Here is a 21771-nt window from a genome sequence, read left to right as displayed (position 1 = left end):
GGAGAGGGCTCATTCACCTCCGTGGATGATGGGGCTTCGTCCCGGGGCCGTGGTTTCTCCCAGACAGAGTGTCTGAAGCCCCGGCGATGGTCCGGAGCTGTGGGAGCGTCCAACACGTAAACCAGGAACCAACCAGGGGGTGCAAATCTCCCGGACAAGAAAGGCTCGGTACGAGTGACACAAATCCATCCGACATTCCCTCCTTCCCATCTCCCGCCCACTTCCTCTCCTTCCCTCCTTCCTTTCCTTTCCCCTCTCTGCCCCTCCGATTCCTCTCTCCCTCCATAGTTAACATTCCTTCTCCCTCATCCATCCCCTTCCTGCACTCCTTTCCTTTCTATATCGCTCACTCTCTCCTCCCTATCCTCCTCTCCGCTCCCTCTCATTCTATCTCTGTCTCCCTCTCTTCACCCCGTTTGCTCGCCCTCTCTTTTCTCCGTCTCTCTCCCAATCTCTCTCCGAATCTCCCCCTCTCTATTTCTCTCCTTTCTCCCTCCCTCCTTTCCCCGTCTCTATCTCTCTCAGTTCGCTCTCTCCCAATACTCCCTGTCACCCGCTTCACTCTCTCCACTAAACATCTTCCTCCCCTCTCTCTCTCCCTTCCCCCTCTTTCTCCCCACTTTCACTACTCCTCCCCGCTGCTCTAAACACTTTCTCGAAATAGCTCATTCTCTCTCCTCCCCGCACTTCCTCCACCTGTTCTCGGTTCCTCTCCTTTTCAGCTGCTCATCTGTTGTTTGTTACTGTTCGGTCGGACGCGCTTGTCAACACGGGCTTCCTCTGACAACGGTTGCTTCCCCTTTCTGAGCTCAGAGACGCAGAGGACCCTCGACAGGATGGATGACAGCGAGACTTACATGAATGTGAATTTCACAAAGACGGACGCACAGTCTCTTTCCCCAGGTGAGGGGGGCAGAGAGACGGAGGGAGGGAGCTTCGCTCTGTGTCTGACCATGGGAGTACGGCATAGGACAGAGGGAGCGAGTTTCACTCTATGTCTGACCCCGAGCGTGTGTGATGGGACGGTGTGGAGGGAGATTCACTCTGTGTCTGACCCCGGGAGTGTGTGATGGGACGGTGTGGAGGGAGATTCACTCTGTGTCTGACCCCGGGAGTGTGTGATGGGACGGTGTGGAGGGACATTCACTCTGTGTCTGACCCCGGGAGTGTGTGATGGGACGGTGTGGAGGGAGATTCACTCTGTGTGTCTGACCCCGAGCGTGTGTGATGGGACGGTGTGGAGGGAGCTTCACTCTGTGTCTGACCCTGGGAATTTGTGATGGGACGGTGTGGAGGGAGATTCACTCTGTGTCTGACCCTGTGACTGTGTGATGGGACGGTGCGGTGGGAGATTCACTCTGTGTCTGACCCCGGGAGTGTCTGATGAGACGGTGTGGAGGGCGCCTCACTTTGTGTCTGACCCTAGGAGTGTGTGATGGGACGGTGAGGAGGGAGATTCACTCTGTGTCTGACCCCGGGAGTGTGTGATGGGACGGTGTGGAGGGAGATTCACTCTGTGTCTGACCCCGGGAGTGTGTGATGGGACGGTGTGGAGGGAGATTCACTCTGTGTCTGACCCCGGGAGTGTGTGATGGGACGGTGTGGAGGGAGATTCACTCTGTGTCTGACCCTGTGACTGTGTGATGGGACGGTGCGGTGGGAGATTCACTCTGTGTCTGACCACGGGAGTGTGTGATGGGACGGTGTGGAGGGAGATTCACTCTGTGTATGACCCCAGGAGTGTCTGATGAGACGGTGTGGAGGGAGATTCACTCTGTGTCTGACCCCGGGAGTGTGTGATGGGACGGTGTGGAGGGAGATTCACTCTGTTCCTGACACCGGGAGTGTGTGATGGGGCGGTGTGGAGGGAGATTAACTCTGTGTGTCTGACCCCGGGAGTGTGTGATGGGACGGTGTGGAGGGAGATTCATTCACTTTGTGTCTGACCCCGGGAGTGTGTGATGGGACGGTGTGGAGGGAGATTCACTCTGTGACTGACCCCGGGAGTGTGTGATGGGACGGTGTGGAGGGAGATTCACTCTGTGTCTGACCCCGGGATTGTGTGATGGGACGGTGTGGAGGGAGATTCAATCTGTGTGTCTGACCCCGGGAGTGTGTGATGGGACGGTGTGGAGGGAGATTCACTCTGTGTCTGACCCCGGGAGTGTGTGATGGGACGGTGTGGAGGGAGATTCACTCTGTGTCTGACCCCGGGAGTGTGTGATGGGACGGTGTGAAGGGAGCCTCACCCTGTTTCAGCCTCTCACTGTTCTGTCCCCAGCTGAACCTGATGTATCGTACGCGGAACTTAATGTCAAGACCCTCTCGGCGCCCCGGGTCCGGACAGATCGAGGTCAGTTTTATCTTTGTTGGTTTGACTGTGTCCAGCTGATGTGTCCAATCCTGTCGAGAGATCTCAGGGCAAACGCGCAGTTGACCCTTATGATTCCCTGTTTGAGCATCAGACGGAGGGAACGCGTGGGAGAGACGATGGGGTGGTGGAGGGGTGTGGATGTTTGAGGGAGGGGCCGAACTGAGGGAGCGCCATGGGTTAGTCTGAGGCGAGAGTGCTGTGCGAGGGTCGGTGAGGAGAGATAGCATTGGATGTGCCGTGTGGAGGAAGGGGCAACGAGGAGCAAGCTCTCTTGGCGGGAGGTGGGAGTGGTGGTGGTGAGGAGGCGGAGATGAGTGCACACCGTGTAGGTGAGGAGGGACACAGTGGGAGAGACGGTGAGGGGGGAGCGCGGTCTAAAGCCTTAACCACTTTCTCCCTTTTCTTAACCCCACTCTCTTTTCCCTCTTTCCCCTTCTCTCCCTCCCCTCACCTCCTCCCACACTCTCCTTTCTCCCTCTCTCTCCCTCTCTCCCCTCCTCTCTCCCTGTTTTGCCTGCTGTCTCCCACTGACTCCTTCTCTTCGCCCTCTCTCATTGTCCCCTCTGCCTCCCATCTCTCCTCTATCAAAGTCACCGTCTTTATCACTCTCGGTCTCCCCCTCGCGATCTCCCGTCTCTCTCTGCTCATCCCCGCCCCCCGTCCACCCCTCCCGGCCTTCCCACCTCTCTCTGTCCCTAAATTTGCCGCTCATCTCCCCTTGCGCCTTCACTTCCTCTCTATCCACGCCTTCCTTCCTTTCCCCGACGCTCTCACCCCTTGCTCTTTCCTCTCTCTGTCAAAATCTCTTCCTCATCCCTCTCCCATTTTTCTCTTCCTCTCACTCGCCCTTCTCAATCCCCCTCTCTTTCGCACTCTCTCATACCACTCTCTGTCATCTCATTGTTCCCGACTCTCCCCTCTCTCTCCCACTGTCTCTGCCTTTCTCACCCTGTTCTCCCTCCCCATTCTTTCTCTCGCATCATCGCCCCCATCGCTGTCTCCCCTATACCGTCCATCGCTCTCCTCTTCTGTCTGCCTGTGTCTCTCCTCTGTCTCCCATCGCTCTCTTGCTGTCTCACCATCTCTCTCCCCCTCACTGGCACCTCTTTCTCTTTTTTTCTCCCCCTCTCTTCGCTCTCTCTCTCCGACACCCTCCCCCATTGTACTCCGCTCTCACTCTCTTCCTAATCTGCCTGTCCGACTCTCTCTCCCAGACGGTCTGAACTCCACCTACTCAGAGCTGAACTTTCGGAAAGAGGAACCCCGCATCGATGAGGACGAGGATCCTCCCATTGCCTCGGGACCCGGCGGGCTGCCAACCACGGCGCAAACAGGTCAGAGTTCGCAGAGATGACGTCTTTTGGAGGGGGGGTCACGTGTCATACTCCCACGTGACCGAGTTTCTGACGCATCTGCTCCCTCTGTCGGCTCGTCCCACAGACTGAGCACCATCTGGGTAATAAAAGGTTGTTACTCGGCTCCCCAGTTAAATCCCTGTCTGTAATATGCATCAATGATCTGGACGAAATTGTAAATGGGTGGGTTACAAACATAGAAACATAGAACGCATACATCATAATACAGGCCCTTCGGCCAAGAAAGCCTTGCCGAACATCTCCTTACCTGAGACCTGCCTGGTTTACCCATAGCCTTCTATTTTTCTAAGCTCCGTCTCGCCATCCGCGAGTCCCTTAAAAGACCCTATCGATTCCACCTCCACCACCGCCGCCGGCACCACGCACTCACCACTCTCTGCGTAAAAATTGTACCCCGACATCTCCTCTGTACCTACTTCCAAGCACTTTAAATCTATGCTCTCTCGTGTTAGCCATTTCAGCCCTGGGGAAAAGCCTCTGACTATCCACAGGATCAATGCCTCTCATTATCTTATACACCTCTCGTCCTCCGTCGCTCCAAGGAGAAAAGGACGAGTTCCCTCAACCTGTTCTCATAAGGCACGCTCCCCAATCCAGGCAACGTCCTTGTAATCTTCTCTGCACCCTTTCTGTGGTTTCCACGTCCTTCCTATAGTGAGGCGACCCGAATTGGGCATTGTACCTCAAGTGGGGTCTGACCGGGGTCCTATATAGCTGTAACATTACATCGCGGCTCTTAAATAGTCATAGTTATAGTCATAGTCATACTCTGTTGATCCCGGGGGAAATTGATTTTCGTTACAGTTGCACCATAAAAAATAAATAGTAATGAAACCATAAATAGTTGAATAGTAATATGTAAATTATGCCAGGAAATAAGTCCAGGACCAGCCTAATGGCTCAGGGTGTCTGACCCTCCAAGGGAGGAGTTGTAAAGTTTGATGGCCACGGGCAGGAATGACTTCCTATGACGCTCTGTGTTGCATCTCGGTGGAATGAGTCTCTGGCTGAATGTACTCCTGTGCCCACCCAGTACATTATGTAGTGGATGGGAGACATTGTCCAAGATGGGATGCAACTTGGACAGCATCCTCTTTTCAGATATCAACATCAGAGAGTCCAGTTCCTTCCCCACAACATCACTGGCCTTACGAAATAGTTTGTTGATTCTGTTGGTGTCTGCTACCCTCAGCCTGCTGCCCCAGCACACAACAGCAAACATGATCGCACTGGCCACCACAGACTCGTAGAACATCCTCAGCATCGTCCGGCAGATGTTAAAGGACCTCAGTCTCCTAAGGAAATAGAGACGGCTCTGACCCTTCTTGTAGACAGCCTCAGTGCTCTTTGACCAGTCCAGTTTATTGTCAATTCGTATCCCCAGGCATTTGTAATCCTCCACCATGTCCACACTGACCCCCTGGATGGAAACAGGGGTCACCGGTACCTTGGCTCCCCTCAGGTCTACCACCAGCTCCTTAGTCTTTTTCACATTAAGCTGCAGATAATTCTGCTCACACCATGTGACAAAGTTTCCTACCATAGCCCTGTACTCAGCCTCATCTCCCTTGCTGATGCATCCAACTATGGCAGAGTCATCAGAAAACTTCTGAAGATGACATAATTCTGTGCAGTAGTTGAAGTCCGAGGTGTAAGTGGCGAAGAGAAAGGGAGACAAGACAATCCCCTGTGGAGCCCCAGTGCTGCTGACCACTCTGTCGGACACACAGTGTTGCAAGCACACGTACTGTGGTCTGCCAGTCAGGTAATCAATAATCCATGACACCAGGAAAGCATCCACCTGCATCGTTGTCAGCTTCTCCCCCAGCAGAGCAGGGCGGATGGTGTTGAACGCACTGGAGAAGTCAAAAAACATGACCCTCACAGTGCTCGCTGGCTTGTCCAGGTGGGCGTAGACACGGTTCAGCAGGTAGACGATGGCATCCCCAACTCCTAGTCGGGGCAGGTCGGCGAACTGGAGGGGATCTAAGTGTGGCCTGACCATAGGCCGGAGCAGCTCCAGAACAAGTCTCTCCAGGGTCTTCATGATGTGGGAAGTCAATGCCACCGGTCTGTAGTCACTGAGGCCGCTGGGGCTCGGCGTCTTCGGCACAGGGACGAGGCAGGACGTCTTCCACAGCACAAGAACCCTCCGGAGCCTCAGGCTCAGGTTGAATACATGGCGAAGTACTCTACATAGCTGATGGGCACAGGGTTTGAGCACTCTGGTACTGACACCATCCGGTCCTGCAGCCTTGCTTGGGTTGAGACATTTCAGCTGTCTTCTCACCTGTAGAGCTGTGAAGCCCACCGTGGTGGTTTCGTGTGGGAAGGGATATAGTCATGAGAGCAGGGTTGTGGACTGTGAGGAGGGGTAGGAGGGGCAGTAGAATCTGTATTGGTTGGGGGCCGACAATAGATGACTCATGTGGGGGATGGGCAGGGGCCACAATGTCAAATCTGTTAAAGAAACCCCCTTAATATTCCCTTTAAACTTTCCCCCCTGACCATTAACCCACGACCTCTGTTTTTTTTCTCTCCCCTTGCCTCAGTGGAAAAAGCCTGCTTGCATTCACTCTATCCATACCCATCATAATTTTATATACCTCCATCAAATCTCTCCTCACTTCTACGCGCCAGGGAATGATGTCCTAACCTATTGAACCTTTCTCTGAAACTGAGTTTCTCAAGTCCCGGCAACATCCTTGTAAACCTTCTCTGCACTCTTTCAACCTTATTTATATCCTTCCTGTAATTTGGTGACCAAAACGGAACACAATACTCCAGAATCGGCCTCACCAATGCCTTATACAACCTCATCATAACATTTTAGCTCTTATACTCAATACTTTGATTAATAAAGGCCAATGTAACAAAAGCTCTCTTTACGACCCTATCTACCTGTGACGACACTTTTAGGGAATTTTGTATCTGTATTCCCAGATCCCTCTGTTCTACTGCACTCCTCAGTGCCTTACCATTAACCCTGTTTGTTCTACCTTGGTTTGTCCTTCCAACGTGCAATACCTCACACTTGTCTGTATTAAACTCCGTCTGCAATTTTTCAGCCCATTTTTCCCAGCTGGTCCAAGTCCCTCTGCAGGCTCTGACAACCTTCCTCATTGTCTACTCCAATCTTTGTATCATCAGCAAATTTGCTGATCCAATTTACCACATTATCATCCAGATCATTGATAGAGATGACACATAACAATGGACCCAGCACTGATCCCTGTGGCACACCACTAGTCACAGGCCTCCACTCAGAGAAGCAATTCTCTACCACCACTCTCTGGCTTCTCCCATTGAGCCAATGTCTAATCCAACTTACCACCTCTCCATGTATACCTAGCGACTGAATTTTCCTAACTAACCTCCCATGCGGGACCTTGTCAAAGGCCTTACTGAAGTCCATTTAGACAATATCCACTGTCTTCCCTTCATCCACTTTCCTGATAACCTCTTCGAAAAACTCCAATAGATTGGTCAAACATGACCTACCACGCACAAAGCCATGTTGACTCTTCCTAATAAGCTCCTGTCTATCCAAATGCTTGTAGATTCTGTCTCTTAGTACTCCCTCCAATAACTTACCTACTACCGACGTTAAACTTACCGACCTATAATTTCCCGGATTACTTTTCTATCCTTTTTTACACAATGGAACAACATGAGCCACTCTCTAATCCTCCGGCACCTCACCTGTGGACAGCGACATTTTAAATATTTCTGCCAGGGTCCCCGCAATTTCAACACTAGTCTCCTTCAAGGTCCGAGGGAACACCCTGTCAGGTCCCGGGGATTTGTCCACTTTAATTATCCTCAAGACAGCAAGCACCTCCTCCTTTTCATTCTGTACAGTTTCCATGATCTCACTGCTTTTTTCCCTTAATTCCATAGATTTCATGCCAGCTTCCTTAGTAAACACAGACGCAAAAAAAAAAAAAAACTATTTCAGATCTCCCCCATTTCCTTTGGTTCCACACATAGCCGACCACTCTGATCTTCAAGAGGACCAATTTTATCCCTTACAATCCTTTTGCTCTTAATATTCCTGTAAAAGCTCTTTGGGTTATCCTTCACTTTGACTGCCAAGGCAACCTCATGTCTTCTTTTAGCCCTCCTGATTTCTTTCTTAAGTATTTTCTTGCACTTCGTACACTCCTCAAGCACCTTATTTACTCCCTGTTTCCTACACATGTCATACAACTCCCTCTTCTTCTTTATCAGAGTTAAAATATCACTTGAGAACCAAGGTTCCTTATTCCTATTCACTTTGCCTTTAATCCCGACAGGAACATACAAACTCTGCAATCTCAGAATTTCTCCTTTGAAGGCTTCCCACCTACCGATCACATCTTTTCCAGAGAACAACCTGTCCCAATCCACGCTTTTTAGATCCTTTCTCATTTCTTCAAATTTAGCCTTCTTCCAGTTCAGAACCTCAGCCCTAGGACCAGATCTATCCTTGTCCATGATCAAATTGAAACTAATGGTGTTATGATTACTGGAACCAAAGTGCTCCCCTACACAGACTTCCGACACTTGTCCTGACTCGTTTCCTAACAGGAAATCCAATATTGCATCCCCTCTAGTTGGTCCCTCTATATTGATTTAGAAAACTTTCCTGAACACATTTTACAAACTCTAAACCATCTAGACCCCTAACAGTATGGGTATCCTAATCAATATATGGAAAATTGAAATCCCCTACCACCACAACTTTATGCTTCCGGCAGTTGCCTGCTATCTCTCTGCAGATTTGCTCTTCCAATTCTCGTTGACTATTGGGTGGTCTCTAATACAATCCCACTAATGTGGCCCTACCTTTCCTGTTTCTCTGCTCCACCCATAAGGACTCAGTAGACAAACCCTCTAATCTGTCCTGCCTGAGCACTGATGTAATGTTTTCCCTAACAAGCAATGCTACTCCACCACCTTTCATTCCTCTGCCTCGATCACATCTGAAACATCGGAACCCTGGAATATTAAGCTGCCAGTCCTGCCCCTCCTGTAGCCAAGTTTCACTAATTGCTACAACATCATAATTCCACGTGTCAATCCACGCCTTCAACTCGTCCACCTTACACCTCAGAAGATTTTTACCACCACTCACACCTTTTCTATTTGCTTGAACTTTTAACCTCATTTATTTTCACCCCAGCCAGACCGTTAGCTCTTGTACTCTGGTTCCCATCCCCCTGAAAATCTAGTTTAAAGCCTCCCCAACAGCACTAACAAACCTCCCTGAAAGGATATTGGTCCCCCTGTAGATCAAGTGTAATCCATCTCGCTTGTAGAGGTCCCACCTGCCCCAGAAGAGGTCCCAATGATCCTGAAATGTGAAACCCTGCCCCCTACACCAGTTCCTCAGCCACTTGTTCCTCCTCCAGAGCGTCCTATTCCTACCCTCACTGGCACCGAGCACAGGTAGCAATCCTGAGATTACCACCCTTGAGATCCTGCTTTTCAACTTCCTACCAAGCTCTCTATACTCACTCTCCAGGACCTCCTCACTCTATTGCTAAAACCTTAGCACAATACAGGCCCTTTGGCCCACAATGCTGTACCTTACTCTAGATGGGCATAGGAACTTGAGGTTCATGTTCATAGCTCCCTGAACGTGGCTGCACAGTTTGATGGGATGGTGATAGAACATAGAACATAGAATAGCACAACACAGTACAGGCCCTTCGGCCCACAATTTTGTGCCGACCCTTAAACCCTGTCTCCCTTATAAACCTCCACCTTAAATTCCTCCATATACCATGTCCAGTAGTCTCTTAAATTTCACTAGTGTATCTGCCTCCACCACTGACTCAGGCAGTGCATTCCACGCACCAACCACTCTCTGAGTAAAAAACCTTCCTCTAATATCCCCCTTGAACTTCCCACCCCTTACCTTAAAGCCATGTCCTCTTGTATTGAGCAGTAGTTCCCTATGGAGGAGGCGCTGGCTATCCACTCTATCTATTCCTGTTATTATCTTGTACACCTCTATCATGTCTCCTCTCATCCTCCTTCTCTCCAAAGAGTAAAGCCCTAGCTCTCTTAAACTCTGATCATAATCCATACTTTCTAAACCAGGCAGCATCCTGGTAAATCTCCTCTGTACCCTTTCCAACGCTTCCACATCCTTCCTATAGTGATGTGACCAGAACTGGACACAGTACTCCAAGTGTGGCCTAACCAGAGTTTTATAGAGCTGCATCATTACATCGCGACTCTTGAACTCTATCCCTCGACTTATGAAAGCTAACAACCCCATCAGCTTTCTTAACTACCCTATCCACTTGTGAGGCAACTTTCAGGGATCTGTGGACATGTACCCCCAGATCCCTCTGCTCCTCCACACTACCAAGTATCCTGCCATTTACTTTGTACTCTGCCTTGGAGTTTGTCCTTCCAAAGTGTCCCACCTCACACTTCTCCGGGTTGAACTCCATCTGCCACTTCTCAGCCCACTTCTGCATCCTATCAAGGTGCCTCTACAATCTTCGACAATCCTCTACACTACCCATAACACCACCAACCTTTGTGACGTCTGCAAACTTGCCAACCCACCCTTCTACAACCACATCTAGGTCGTTAATAAAAGTCACGAAAAGTAGAGGTCCCAGAACCGATCCTTGTGGGACACCACTCGTCACAATCCTCCAATCTGAATGTACTCCCTCCACCACCACCCTCTGCCTTCTGTAGACAAGCCAATTGAACATCCACCTGGCCAAACCTCCCTGGATCCCATGCCTTCTGACTTTCTCAATAAGCCTGCCGTGTGGAACCTTGTCAAATGTCTTACTAAAATCCATGTAGATCACCTCCACATCGCTACCCTCATCTATATGCCCGGTCACCTTCTCAAAGAACTCTATCAGGCTTGTTAGATACGATCTGCCCTTCAAGAAGGCCTAAGGCATTCTTGTCTTTATTAGTCGGGGCATTGAACACAAATGTCAAGGAGTTATGTTGCAACTTTATGAACAAAATCTCCAGTCAGTGTGAATCAGGCGTTCCGTATACTGTTCTGGTCACCACATCATCGGAAGGATATCAAGGTGTTGGGTAGCCCCCGAAGGGTTTAACAGAATGCTGCCTGGTTTCCATGGCATGAGTTACAGCGAGTGGTCTGTCACATGGGTTGCTTTCTCTGGAGCGAAGGAGGCTCAGGGGAGATCTGACTGATCTCTGGAATCCGTCAGACACCTGTCAGCCTTTCCCAAGTCAAGGAATTTGGACTCTCAGCGATGACGGCTGAAAGTAGATGAGATTGAGAGAGGGGGAGTTGATTGTGGTGGAAGGAGAGTGCGCGTATGTGGGTGGAAGGGAGTCCCAGTGGGAGTCACGGCTGAATCCACGCACTCTGAATATTCTCTCTACAGGTCCACATAAACAGGAGTCGAAAGAGAAAATCGGAAACAGATCGTACCGTAAGATCTGCCTACTCTGCCTCGTTACGTCCATCCTCATCGCGATAGTGGCCGGGCTCTCGATCCATGGTGAGTCGAACGGGCTCCGGGTGGAGTCAGACCGTAAAGTAACAGATTGGAATGAAATGTTAGCGCATAACCTCACCGTGACACCGACACGTCCCACACAGTGACACTAACACACCCCACATCATAAGACAGACTCTCTCCTCACAGGGGCACAGTATGCCTTTTACCGTGACACCGACAGGCTTCACACCGTGACACCGACACGTCCCCCACAGTTACACCGACACACCCCACATCATAAGACTGACTCTCCCCTCACAGGGACACAGTCACGCCCTTCACCGTGACACCGACAGGCCCCACACCGTGACATCGTCACGCCCCTCAGTGTGTCACGGACACTCCACCTCACTGTGACACCGCCGCTCTCTTCACCGTCACACTTACACACGCCACACCGGAACAATGACACTCCGTTTACCGTGACACCGACACTTCACTCACTGTGACACCGACACAACCCTCTCCGTCACACTGATACACCGCTCACTGTGACGCACACAACCCTCACTGTGACACCGACACTCCTCACACCGTGTCACTGACACACCCCTTACTATCACCCTCAGTATCACGGACTCGTCAGTCTCTGATCACCTCCGACCGAAACTACCGGAGACTTTGGGAACAACATCAGGAGATGAACAGGACCCAACGCCAATGTCAGCAGCAAGTCCGTGAGTTGAACTCAACCCTTGCATCCAGGACATCTGAGAATTCCCGCATGGACCTCTCCCAGAGAAACTGTCTGAAGAATATTTCCGCCCTCAACAACAACCTATCCAATCTCGAAAACAACATTACCGTCCTCAACTCCGAACTCTCAGAGCTGAATCAAACACACACCGATCTCCATCGTCAATTCAATCAGCTCGAAACGATGTACAAAACCATCTCCAAAAACAAAGTTCAGATTTGCCAGTATCTCACCAGCAGAAGAGGTGAGACGACATCCCCCGCTGCTCATGCTTCTCATCACAGGAGGATGGGGGTGGGGGGTGAGAGAGGGGGAGGGAGGAGGTTGAGAGCTTCACTCCGTCTCTTATGCCGGGCGTGTGTGATGGGATAGGCTGGAGGGAGTTTCACTCTGTTTCCCACCCCGGCACTGTGTGATGGGGCGGTGTGGAGTGAGATTCACTCTGTGTCTGACCCCGGGAGTGTGTGATGGGACGGTGTGGAGGCAGATTCACTCTGTGTCTGACCCCGGGAGTGTGTGATGGGACGGTGTGGAGGGAGATTCACTTTGTGTCCGACCCCGGGATTGTGTGATGGGACGGTGTGGAGGGAGATTCACTCTGTGTCTGACCGCGGGAGTGTGTGATGGGACGGTGTGGAGGGGGCTTCACTCTGTGTGTCTGAACCCGGGAGTGTGTGGTGTGACGGTGTGGAGGAATCTTTACTCTGTTTCTGACCCGGGAGTGTGTGATGGGATCGTGTGGAGGGAGCTTCACTCTGTGTCTGACGCCGGGAGTGTGTGATTGGACGGTGTGGAGTGAGACTCACTCTGTGTCTAACCCCGGGAGTGTGTGATGGGATTATGTGGATGAAGATTCACTCTGTGTCTGACCCCATGAGTATGTGAAGGGACGGTGTGGAGGCAGTTTCACTCAGTGTCTGACCCCGGGAGTGCGTGAAGGTCATTGTGGAGGGAGCTTCACTCTGTGTCTGGCCCCGGGAGTGTGTGATGGAACTGTGTGGAGTGAGTTTCACTCTATGTGTCTGACCCCGGGAGTGTGTGATGGGACGGTGTTGAGGGGGCTTCATTCTGTGTCTGACCCCGGGAGTGTGTGATGGGACGGTGTGGAGGGAGATTCACTTTGTGTCCGACCCCGGGATTGTGTGATGGGACGGTGTGGAGGGAGATTCACTCTGTGTCTGACCGCGGGAGTGTGTGATGGGACGGTGTGGAGGGGGCTTCACTCTGTGTGTCTGAACCCGGGAGTGTGTGGTGTGACGGTGTGGAGGAATCTTTACTCTGTTTCTGACCCGGGAGTGTGTGATGGGATCGTGTGGAGGGAGCTTCACTCTGTGTCTGACGCCGGGAGTGTGTGATTGGACGGTGTGGAGTGAGACTCACTCTGTGTCTAACCCCGGGAGTGTGTGATGGGATTATGTGGATGAAGATTCACTCTGTGTCTGACCCCATGAGTATGTGAAGGGACGGTGTGGAGGCAGTTTCACTCAGTGTCTGACCCCGGGAGTGCGTGAAGGTCATTGTGGAGGGAGCTTCACTCTGTGTCTGGCCCCGGGAGTGTGTGATGGAACTGTGTGGAGTGAGTTTCACTCTATGTGTCTGACCCCGGGAGTGTGTGATGGGACGGTGTTGAGGGGGCTTCATTCTGTGTCTGACCCCGGGAGTGTGTTATGGGACGGTGTGGAGGGAGATTCACTTTGTACCTGACCCTGGGAGTGTGTGATGGGACGGCGTGGAGGGAGATTCACTCTGTGTCTGACCCCGGGAGAGTGTGATGGGACGGTGCGGAGGGTGCTTCACTCTGTCTCTGACCACGCGACTGTGTGATGGGACGGTGTGGAGGGGGCTTCACTCTGTGTGTCTGACCCCGGGAGTGTGTGATGGGATGGCGTGGAGGGATATTCACTCTGTGTCTGACCCCGGGAGTGTGCGATGGGATGGTGTGGAGGGAGACTCACTTTGTGTCTGACCCCGGGAGTGTGTGATGAGACGGTGAAGAGGGAGATTCACTTTTTGTCTGACCCCGGGAGTGTGTGATGAGACTGTGTGGAGGGAGATTCATTCTGTGTCTGACCCCGGGAATGTGTGATGGGACGGTGAGGAGGGAGATTCACTCTGTGTCTGACCCCGGGAGTGTGTGATGGGACGGTGAGGAGGGAGATTCACTCTGTGTCTGACCCCGGGAGTGTGTGATGGGACGGTGTGGAGGGAGATTCACTCTGTGTCTGACCCCGGGAGAGTGCGATGGGACGGTGTGGAGGGAGATTCACTCTGTGTCTGACCCCGGGAGAGTGCGATGGGACGGTGTGGAGGGAGATTCACTCTGTGTCTGACCCCGGGAGTGTGTGATGGGACGGTGCGGAGGGAGATTCACTCAGTGTCTGACCCCGGGAGTGTGTGACGGGACGGTGAGGAGGGAGATTCACTCTGTGTCTGACCCCGGGAGTGTGTGACGGGACGGTGTGAAGGCAGCGACACCTGCTGTCTGAATCTGGGATGGGACGTTGTAGATGGAGGTTGACTTTCTTCAGCTCGCAACCGGTGCAATTGGACGTATGGAGGGAGATTCAGTGTTTTTTGTTCCTGATTTGCAGAGCAATCGTGTCCTCAGGGCTGGATGGAGAATGAAGATCGGTGTTATTTCAGATCCAGTGTGGGGAATACTTATGATGGAGCGAGGGAACAGTGTTCAAAATTCTATGCAAGGCTCCTCGAAATAAATTCAGACAGGGAAATGGTAAGTGTCACCCCGTGAGAGGAGATATGAACAACAATCTCACACTCCCGGGTCTAACATAGATTCAATCATTCCACGCCGTCCCATCACACACTCCCGGGGATAGACACAGAGTGAAACTCCCTCTAGAATCAGAATCAGAATCAGGTTATTATCACCGGCATGTGACGTGAAAAATTTAACTTAGCAACGGCAGTTCAATGCAATACATAATCCAGCAGAGAGAGACAGAGAGGGATGGATAGAGAGAGAGAGAGACAGAGAGAGACAGGGAGCGAGAGAGAACAACGAATAAATAAGTAAATCAATTACGTATATTGAATAGATTATTATAAAAGTGTAAAACAGGAATACTGTATATTTTTTAAAAAGTGAGGTAGTGTCCAAAGCTTCAAAGTCCATTCAGAAATCGGATGGCAGAGGGGAAGAAGCTGTTCCTGAATCGCTGAGTGTGTGTCTTCAGGCTCTGTACCTCTTACCTGATGGTGACAGTGAGAAAAGGCCATGCCCTGGGTGGTGGACGTCCTTAATAATGGACGCTGCCTTTCTGAGTCACCGCTCCCCGAAGATGCTCTAGGTACTTTGTCGGCGAGTGCCCAAGATGGAGCCGAATAGATTTACAACCTTCTGCAGCTTCTTTCGGACCTGTGCAGTAGCCCCTCCATAACAGACAGTGATGCAGCCTGTCAGAATGCTCTCCACGGTACAACTATACAGGTTTTTGAGTCTGACAGAATGAAGTCCCTCCACACCGTCCCATCACACACTCCCAGGTTCAGTCACAGAGTGAAGCTCCCTCCACACCGTCCCATCACACACTCCCAGGTTCAGTCACAGAGTGAAGCTCCCTCCACACCGTCCCATCACACACTCCCGGGGACAGGGTCAGACACAGAGTGAAGCTCCCTCCACACCGTCCCATCACACACTCCCGGGGTCAGACACAGAGTGAATCTCCCTCCACACCGACCCATCACACACTCCCGGGGTCAGACACAGAGTGAATCTCCATCCGCACCGTCCCATCACACACTCCCGGGGTCAGACACAGAGTGAATCTCCCTCCACACCGACCCATCACACACTCCCGGGGTCAGACACAGAGTGAATCTCCATCCGCACCGTCCCATCACACACTCCCGGGGTCAGACACAGAGTGAATCTCCCTCCACACGGTCCCATCACACACTCCCGGGGTCAGACACAGAGTGAATCTCCCTCCACACCGTCCCATCACACACTCCCGTGGTCAGACACACAGAGTGAATCTCCCTCCACACCGTCCCATCACACATTCCCGCGGTCAGACACAGAGTGAATCTCCCTCCACACCGTCCCATCACACACTCCCGGGGTCAGACACAGAGTGAATCTCCCTCCACACCGTCCCATCACACACTCCCGGGGTCAGACACAGAGAGTGAATCTCCCTCCACACCGTCCCATCACACACTCCCGGGGTCAGACACAGAGTGAATCTCCCTCCATCCCATCCCATCACACACTCCCGGGGTCAGACATGGAGTGAATCTCCCTCCATACTGTCCCATCACACTCTCCCGGGGTCAGACACGGAGTGAAGCTCCCTCCATACCGTCCCATCACACACTCCCGGGTTCAGTCACAGAGTGAATCTCCCTCCATACAGTGCCATCACACCCTCGCAGAGTCAGACAGGGAGTGAATCTCCCTCCATACCGACCCATCACACACTCAGGGTCAGACACAGAGTGAAGTTCCCTCCACACCGTCCCATTGCACACTCCCGGGATCAGACACTGGGTGATTCCATCTCAGTGCATGTCTTCACTTTTCCCCGTGGTCAGGCATGGAGAGAGGATAAATGCAACTCTCAGGTTCGACCAGCATGCGTTTGTCTGGGGGTCGGGGGTAATACTGCCTCGGGCCCGGCCCAACTGAGAAATCTCTTTTGTGTGGACGTTGGGTGATGTGTTGCCCGGTTACAAATCAATCCCCTGAAATAACGAGCAGTACACCATATGCAATTAAACGACTGAGCTTTATGATTCTTAATTTGTCTGTCTGGTTAGCATCGAAAACAAATAGAAAAAGGTCCCATTTTAACGAAAGAGTCCAATGTGCTCCTTGTCGCTCATTGTTATCCCGTCCGTTCGTTCTCTATCGATTTCCCCCGGGGCGTCGTTCACTCCCGACCCCATTCCAAGTCCGCTCAGACCTGCATTCTACGAGTTCCCCGTTCTGGCATCTTGTCTTTGCATTTTTTCTCGAACAAAAGCCCGCGAATCCCACGCTCTCGGGCACACAAGAAAGAAAACCCATCCCATCATGGGACGCCACACATTCACAAGGCCCCCGTTATCTCTGGTCATAACCCAAACACACCGCTGCTGCAGAGAAACCATTACATTAGCAGTGGAACATTTCCCAGGGCGTTACATGCACATTAATCGAAGGTATTTAATTTCACAGGATTTTGTTTCCAGCTCTATCGGCTATGCAGACAGAACTTACTGGATTGGAAAATGCAGAGACGGGTGAGGTTTGGACTGTTGCAGGTCGGTGGTGTGGGAGTGACACGAGGCCGTGGGGAGAGAGTCGGACAGTGGGATTAGTTTTCAGTCAGACACGAGGCCGTGGGGAGAGTGTGGGTCGGTGGGATAAGTTTGGAGACTGACACAGGGCCGTGAGGAGGGAGTCGGGCAGTGGGATTAGTTTGGAGACTGACACAGATCTGTGGGGAGAGAGTGGGTCAGTGGGATAAATTTGGAGACTGACACAGGGGTGTGTGGAGAGTGGGTCAGTGGGATTATTCTGCTGACTGACACAGTGTTCTCGGGAGAGGGTGGTGCAGTGTGTGAACTGATTTGGGATTGCAGGGGAGAGCGCTGTAGTGGGATTCATACGGCCAAAAACCCGGGGATGCGGAGAGAGCGTGGTGTCATGGGACTAGTTTAGAAGCTGACAAGGGTCTGTGGAGAGAATGCGGATTAGTGAGATTAGTTTGGTCTCCGGTTGTCGCTGGATCTGTTTTGTCTCTTTTGAAATGTCTGACCCTCTTTGATAGGAATGTGGCCTCTAATCTTCTGTTCAAGATGCACTATAGACCGCCCATCTGCAGTACGTGTTATTCGAATTCAAGGAGCTACAATTGCAAAAGTAAATACGGATTCATCTGCGAGAAGTCTGCATATTTATACCCGGATATTGCTGAGGTGATCCAAGGTCTTTGTCAACAGCCCGTGGGGCCGGATTTAATCAAATGACTACATCCCACTTCCCCCCATTCAATTTAACCCACTCTCACTCCCCCATCCTTTCATCCCCTCCCACCCTCTCTGCCCTAACACCGACCCCAATCGCCTCCTCTGCTCGCATCCCCATTCTCCCCCACTACTTCCCCTCTCCCCATCTGGACCACACTTGTCCCCTCCGGGCTCCGCTCCCCACATTAATTCCCCCTTTCCACCCCTCTTCTCTCTCTGTCCCTCTTATCCCCAACTCATTCAGCTTTTCTCCCTCTCTTCTGTCGTTTCCCTCCACCCACTCTCGCCTCAATTCTGTGCACGCTGGCCCTCAGTTCACCATGAAGGGGGAAAAAGACTGTGCATTTTCACCCTATCTGTGCCTCTCCTGGCTTCATACCTACGCTCCAAGGAACAAAGTCCCATCCTTCTTGCCTTCTCTCCATAACTCAGACCCTCGAGTCCCGGCAACATCCTCGTAAATCTCCCTCTGCGCTCTTTCCAGCTCAGTGACATCTTTCCTACAGCAGCGCGACCAGAACTGAACACCGAACTCCCAGCGCGGCCTCACCGACCTTTTGTACAACTACAACGTGACCTCAGTGCGGTGCAAAGATGTAAAATTAACGTAAATTGGGAAAATTAATAAATACTGCAAAAAAAACGGTGAATACCGAGGGAGTGTTTAATTGTTCAGGGAGCGTTCGCAATCTGATGTCGGAGGGGAAGCAACTGCTTGTAAATTGTTGAGTTTCCCGGCTCCTGTACCCCTCCCCGATGGTACCGATGAGCACAGGGCATTTCCCGGCGGGAGAGGACCCTCACTGATGGATGCGGTCTTCCCGAGACATTCCTCCTGAACATGTCCTCGATGGACGGGTGGGTTGTGCCCGTGATGGAGCTGGCTGAGTCTAGAACCTTCTGTAGTCCGTGGCGACCCTCTGCGTTGCAGCCTCCACACCAGACGGCCATGCGACAAGTCAGAATGCTCTCCACCGTACATCCCGAGAAAGATACGAGGCTTCAATGAGAGACCACATCTCCTCACACTCCTAACGCAGTAATCCCTTTTGTAACGAGAGAGGTATGAATGATGGTGAAGGCAATTGCCGAGTAAGGTCTAGAATACACTCCGACTCAGACTTGAAATAAACAAGAGGACAGTGAAGAAGTCCAGAGACTAAATCACAAACAGTAGTACTAGAACTGGATCTCCTACGGTTGAGCACTGAGTGCTCGGCACGAGGCCTTCATGGACAGACATTCCATGAAGCAATGTTGACCGGCAATAATTGGCAGTCTGAGTCTTAAAGGGAAGGTGACAGCTAACCACACTCCGGGGAATTATGTTTTTCCTCCTAAGTGCCAGGGGACGGGATGTCATGATCAGTTCCAGAAAATTCCGAAGGGAGAGGGCGAGCAGCCAGCTGTCTTGGTACCAATGACATAAATAGTAAAATCGAGGAGGTCCTAAAGAGAGATTTCTGGGAGTTAGGAAGGAAGCTGAGAAGCAGGACCTCCTGGGTAGTAATCTCAGGATTGCTACCTGTGCCACGAGCTAGCGAGGGAAGAATAGTAAAATCAGGCAGATGAATGCGTGCCTGAGAGAGTGGGGCAGGGGACATGGCTTCGGATTCTGGGATCATTGGGATCTCTACTGTGGGATGTATGACCTGTTCAAAAAGGACGTTTTGTACCTGAACCCGAAGGGGACCAGTATTCTGGCGGGAAGGTTTAATAGAGCTGTGAGGGAGGGTTTAAACTCCTTTGGCAGGGGATGGGAACCGGAATGATAGAGCGGAGGAAGGGGAAACAGAAGTAACTCTAAGATAGTGAGCAGTAAAGATGTCAGGAAAGACAGGCAGGTGATGGGGCAAATGTGCAGGCATTGGGATGAGTTGCAGTGCAATAAAGTTACAGTGAAATCAAAACAAAAGTACCAAATACTGGTTTTAAGGTGTTGTACTTAAATGCACTCAGCATAAGGAATAAGGTGGATGTTCTTCTCGTGCCGCTACAGATTGGCAGGTATGATATTGTGGCCATCACTGAGACCTGGCTAAAGGATGTATGTCTCTGGGAGCTGAACGTCCAAGGATACATGGTGTATCGGAAGGATAGGAAGGTAGGCAGAGGGGGTGGCGTGGCTTTATTGGTAATAAATGGCATTAAATCATTAGAAAGAGGTGATATAGGGTCGGAAGGTGCAGAATCTTATGGGTTGAGCTGAGAAATCGCAGGGGTAAAAGGACCCTGATGGCAGTTATATACAGGCCTCCTAACAGCTGCAGTGATGTGGACTACAAATTACAACAGGAAATAGAAAAGGCTTGTCAGAAGGGCAGTGTTATGATAATTGTGGGGAATTTAACATGCGAGTGGATTGGGAAAATTAGGTCGGCACTGGATCTCAAGAGAGAGAATTTGTAGAATGTCTGCGAGATGGATTTTTAGAACAGCTTGTTGTTGAGCTCACCAGGGGATCGACTGTACTGGATTGGGTATTGTGTAGAGAGATTGAGGTGAAGGAGCTCTCAGGAGGCAGTGATCATAACATGATTGAGTTCACTGTGAAATTTAAAAAAGAGAAGCTGAAATCTGATGTGTCGGTATTTCAGTGGAGTAAAGGAAATTACAGTGGCATAAGAGAGGAAATGACAAACGATGACTGGAACGGGACACCAGCGGGAAGGACGGCAGAGCAGCAGTGGCTGGAGTTTATGAAAGAAGTGAGGAAGGTGCAAGACAGGTATATTCCAAAAAAGAAGAAATTTTCGAATGGAAAAAGGCTGCAAACGTGGTTGACGAGAGAAGTCAAAGCCAAAGTTAAAACAAAGGAGAGGGCATACAAGGAAGCAAAAATTAGTTGGAAGACAGAGGATTGGGAAGGTTTTAAAAGCTTACAAATGGAAACGAAGAATTTGTGAATGGAGAAATTGTGAACTATGAAAGGAAGCTAGAAAATAATATCAAAGAGGATATCAAACGCTTGTTCAAGTATGTAAGGAGTAAAAGACAGGTGAGAGTAGATATAGGACCTATAGAAAATGATGCTGGAGAAATTGTAATGGGAGATAGGGAGATAATTGAGTAAGAACTGAACGAGTATTTTGCATCAGTCTTCACTGAGGAAGACATCAGCAGTATACCGGACACTCAAGGGTGGCAGGGAAGAGAAGTGTGCACAGTCACAATTACGACACAGAAAGTACTCAGTAAGTTGAATACTCTAAGGGTCGATAAATCTCCCGGAATAGATGGAATGCACCCTTCTGTTCTGCAGGAAGTAGCTGTGGAGATTGCGGAGGCATTAGCGATGATCTTTCAAAAGTCGATAGATTCTGACATGGTTGCGCAGGACTGGAAGATTGCAAATGTCACTCCGCTATTTAAGAAGGGGGCAAGGAAGCAAAAAAAGAAATTATAGACCTGTTAGCTTAACATCGGTGGTTGGGAAGTTGTTGCAGTCGATTGTCAAGGATGAGGTTACAGAGTACCTGGAGGCACATGACAAGATAAGCAAAACTCAGCATGATTTCCTTAAAGGAAAATCCTCCCTGACAAACTTATTGCAATTTTCTGAGGAAATTACCAGTAGGCTAGACAAAGGAGATGCAGTGGATGTTGTGTATTTGGATTTTCTGAAGGCCTTTGACCAGCTGCCGCACATGAGGCTGCTGAACAAGAAGAGACCATAGAAATACGGGAAAGCTGGATACGTGGATAGAGCGTTGGCTGATTGGCAGGAAACAGAGAGTCCGAATAAAGGGATCCCATTCTGGCTGGCTGTCGGTTAGCAGTGGTGTTCCGCAGGGGTCCCTGATGGGGCCGCTTCTCTTTACTTTGTACAACAAGGATGTGGATTAT

General features: G+C 50.9%; 1 protein-coding gene across 1 annotated transcript; it reads left to right on the top strand.

The window, feature by feature from the left end:
• Nucleotides 1–389: 389 nt before the first annotated feature.
• Nucleotides 390–17930, top strand: LOC134341596 (B-cell differentiation antigen CD72-like). Its single transcript, XM_063039457.1, has 8 exons — nt 390–903; nt 2282–2353; nt 3589–3708; nt 11133–11249; nt 11819–12190; nt 14538–14680; nt 17132–17196; nt 17727–17930. Exons 1-8 carry the CDS (start codon nt 837–839, stop codon nt 17923–17925), a joined length of 1155 nt encoding a protein of 384 aa, XP_062895527.1. The 5' UTR covers nt 390–836; the 3' UTR covers nt 17926–17930.
• Nucleotides 17931–21771: the final 3841 nt, after the last annotated feature.

This window comes from Mobula hypostoma, unplaced genomic scaffold, assembly GCF_963921235.1.
Source record: "Mobula hypostoma unplaced genomic scaffold, sMobHyp1.1 scaffold_36, whole genome shotgun sequence".
In the NCBI taxonomy this organism is placed as follows: domain Eukaryota; kingdom Metazoa; phylum Chordata; class Chondrichthyes; order Myliobatiformes; family Myliobatidae; genus Mobula; species Mobula hypostoma.
The sequence above is the reverse complement of the archived record's forward strand: the minus strand, read 5'-3'. Positions and strand labels throughout refer to the sequence as shown.

Excerpts from the sequence above, each read along its gene's own strand:
- LOC134341596 (XM_063039457.1), top strand. The coding sequence starts at position 837 with ATGGATGACAGCGAGACTTACATGAATGTGAATTTCACAAAGACGGAC. Across the intron at positions 904-2,281 it reads CGCACAGTCTCTTTCCCCAG|CTGAACCTGATGTATCGTAC; the intron begins GTGAGGGGGGCA and ends TTCTGTCCCCAG. Across the intron at positions 3,709-11,132 it reads GCCAACCACGGCGCAAACAG|GTCCACATAAACAGGAGTCG; the intron begins GTCAGAGTTCGC and ends TTCTCTCTACAG.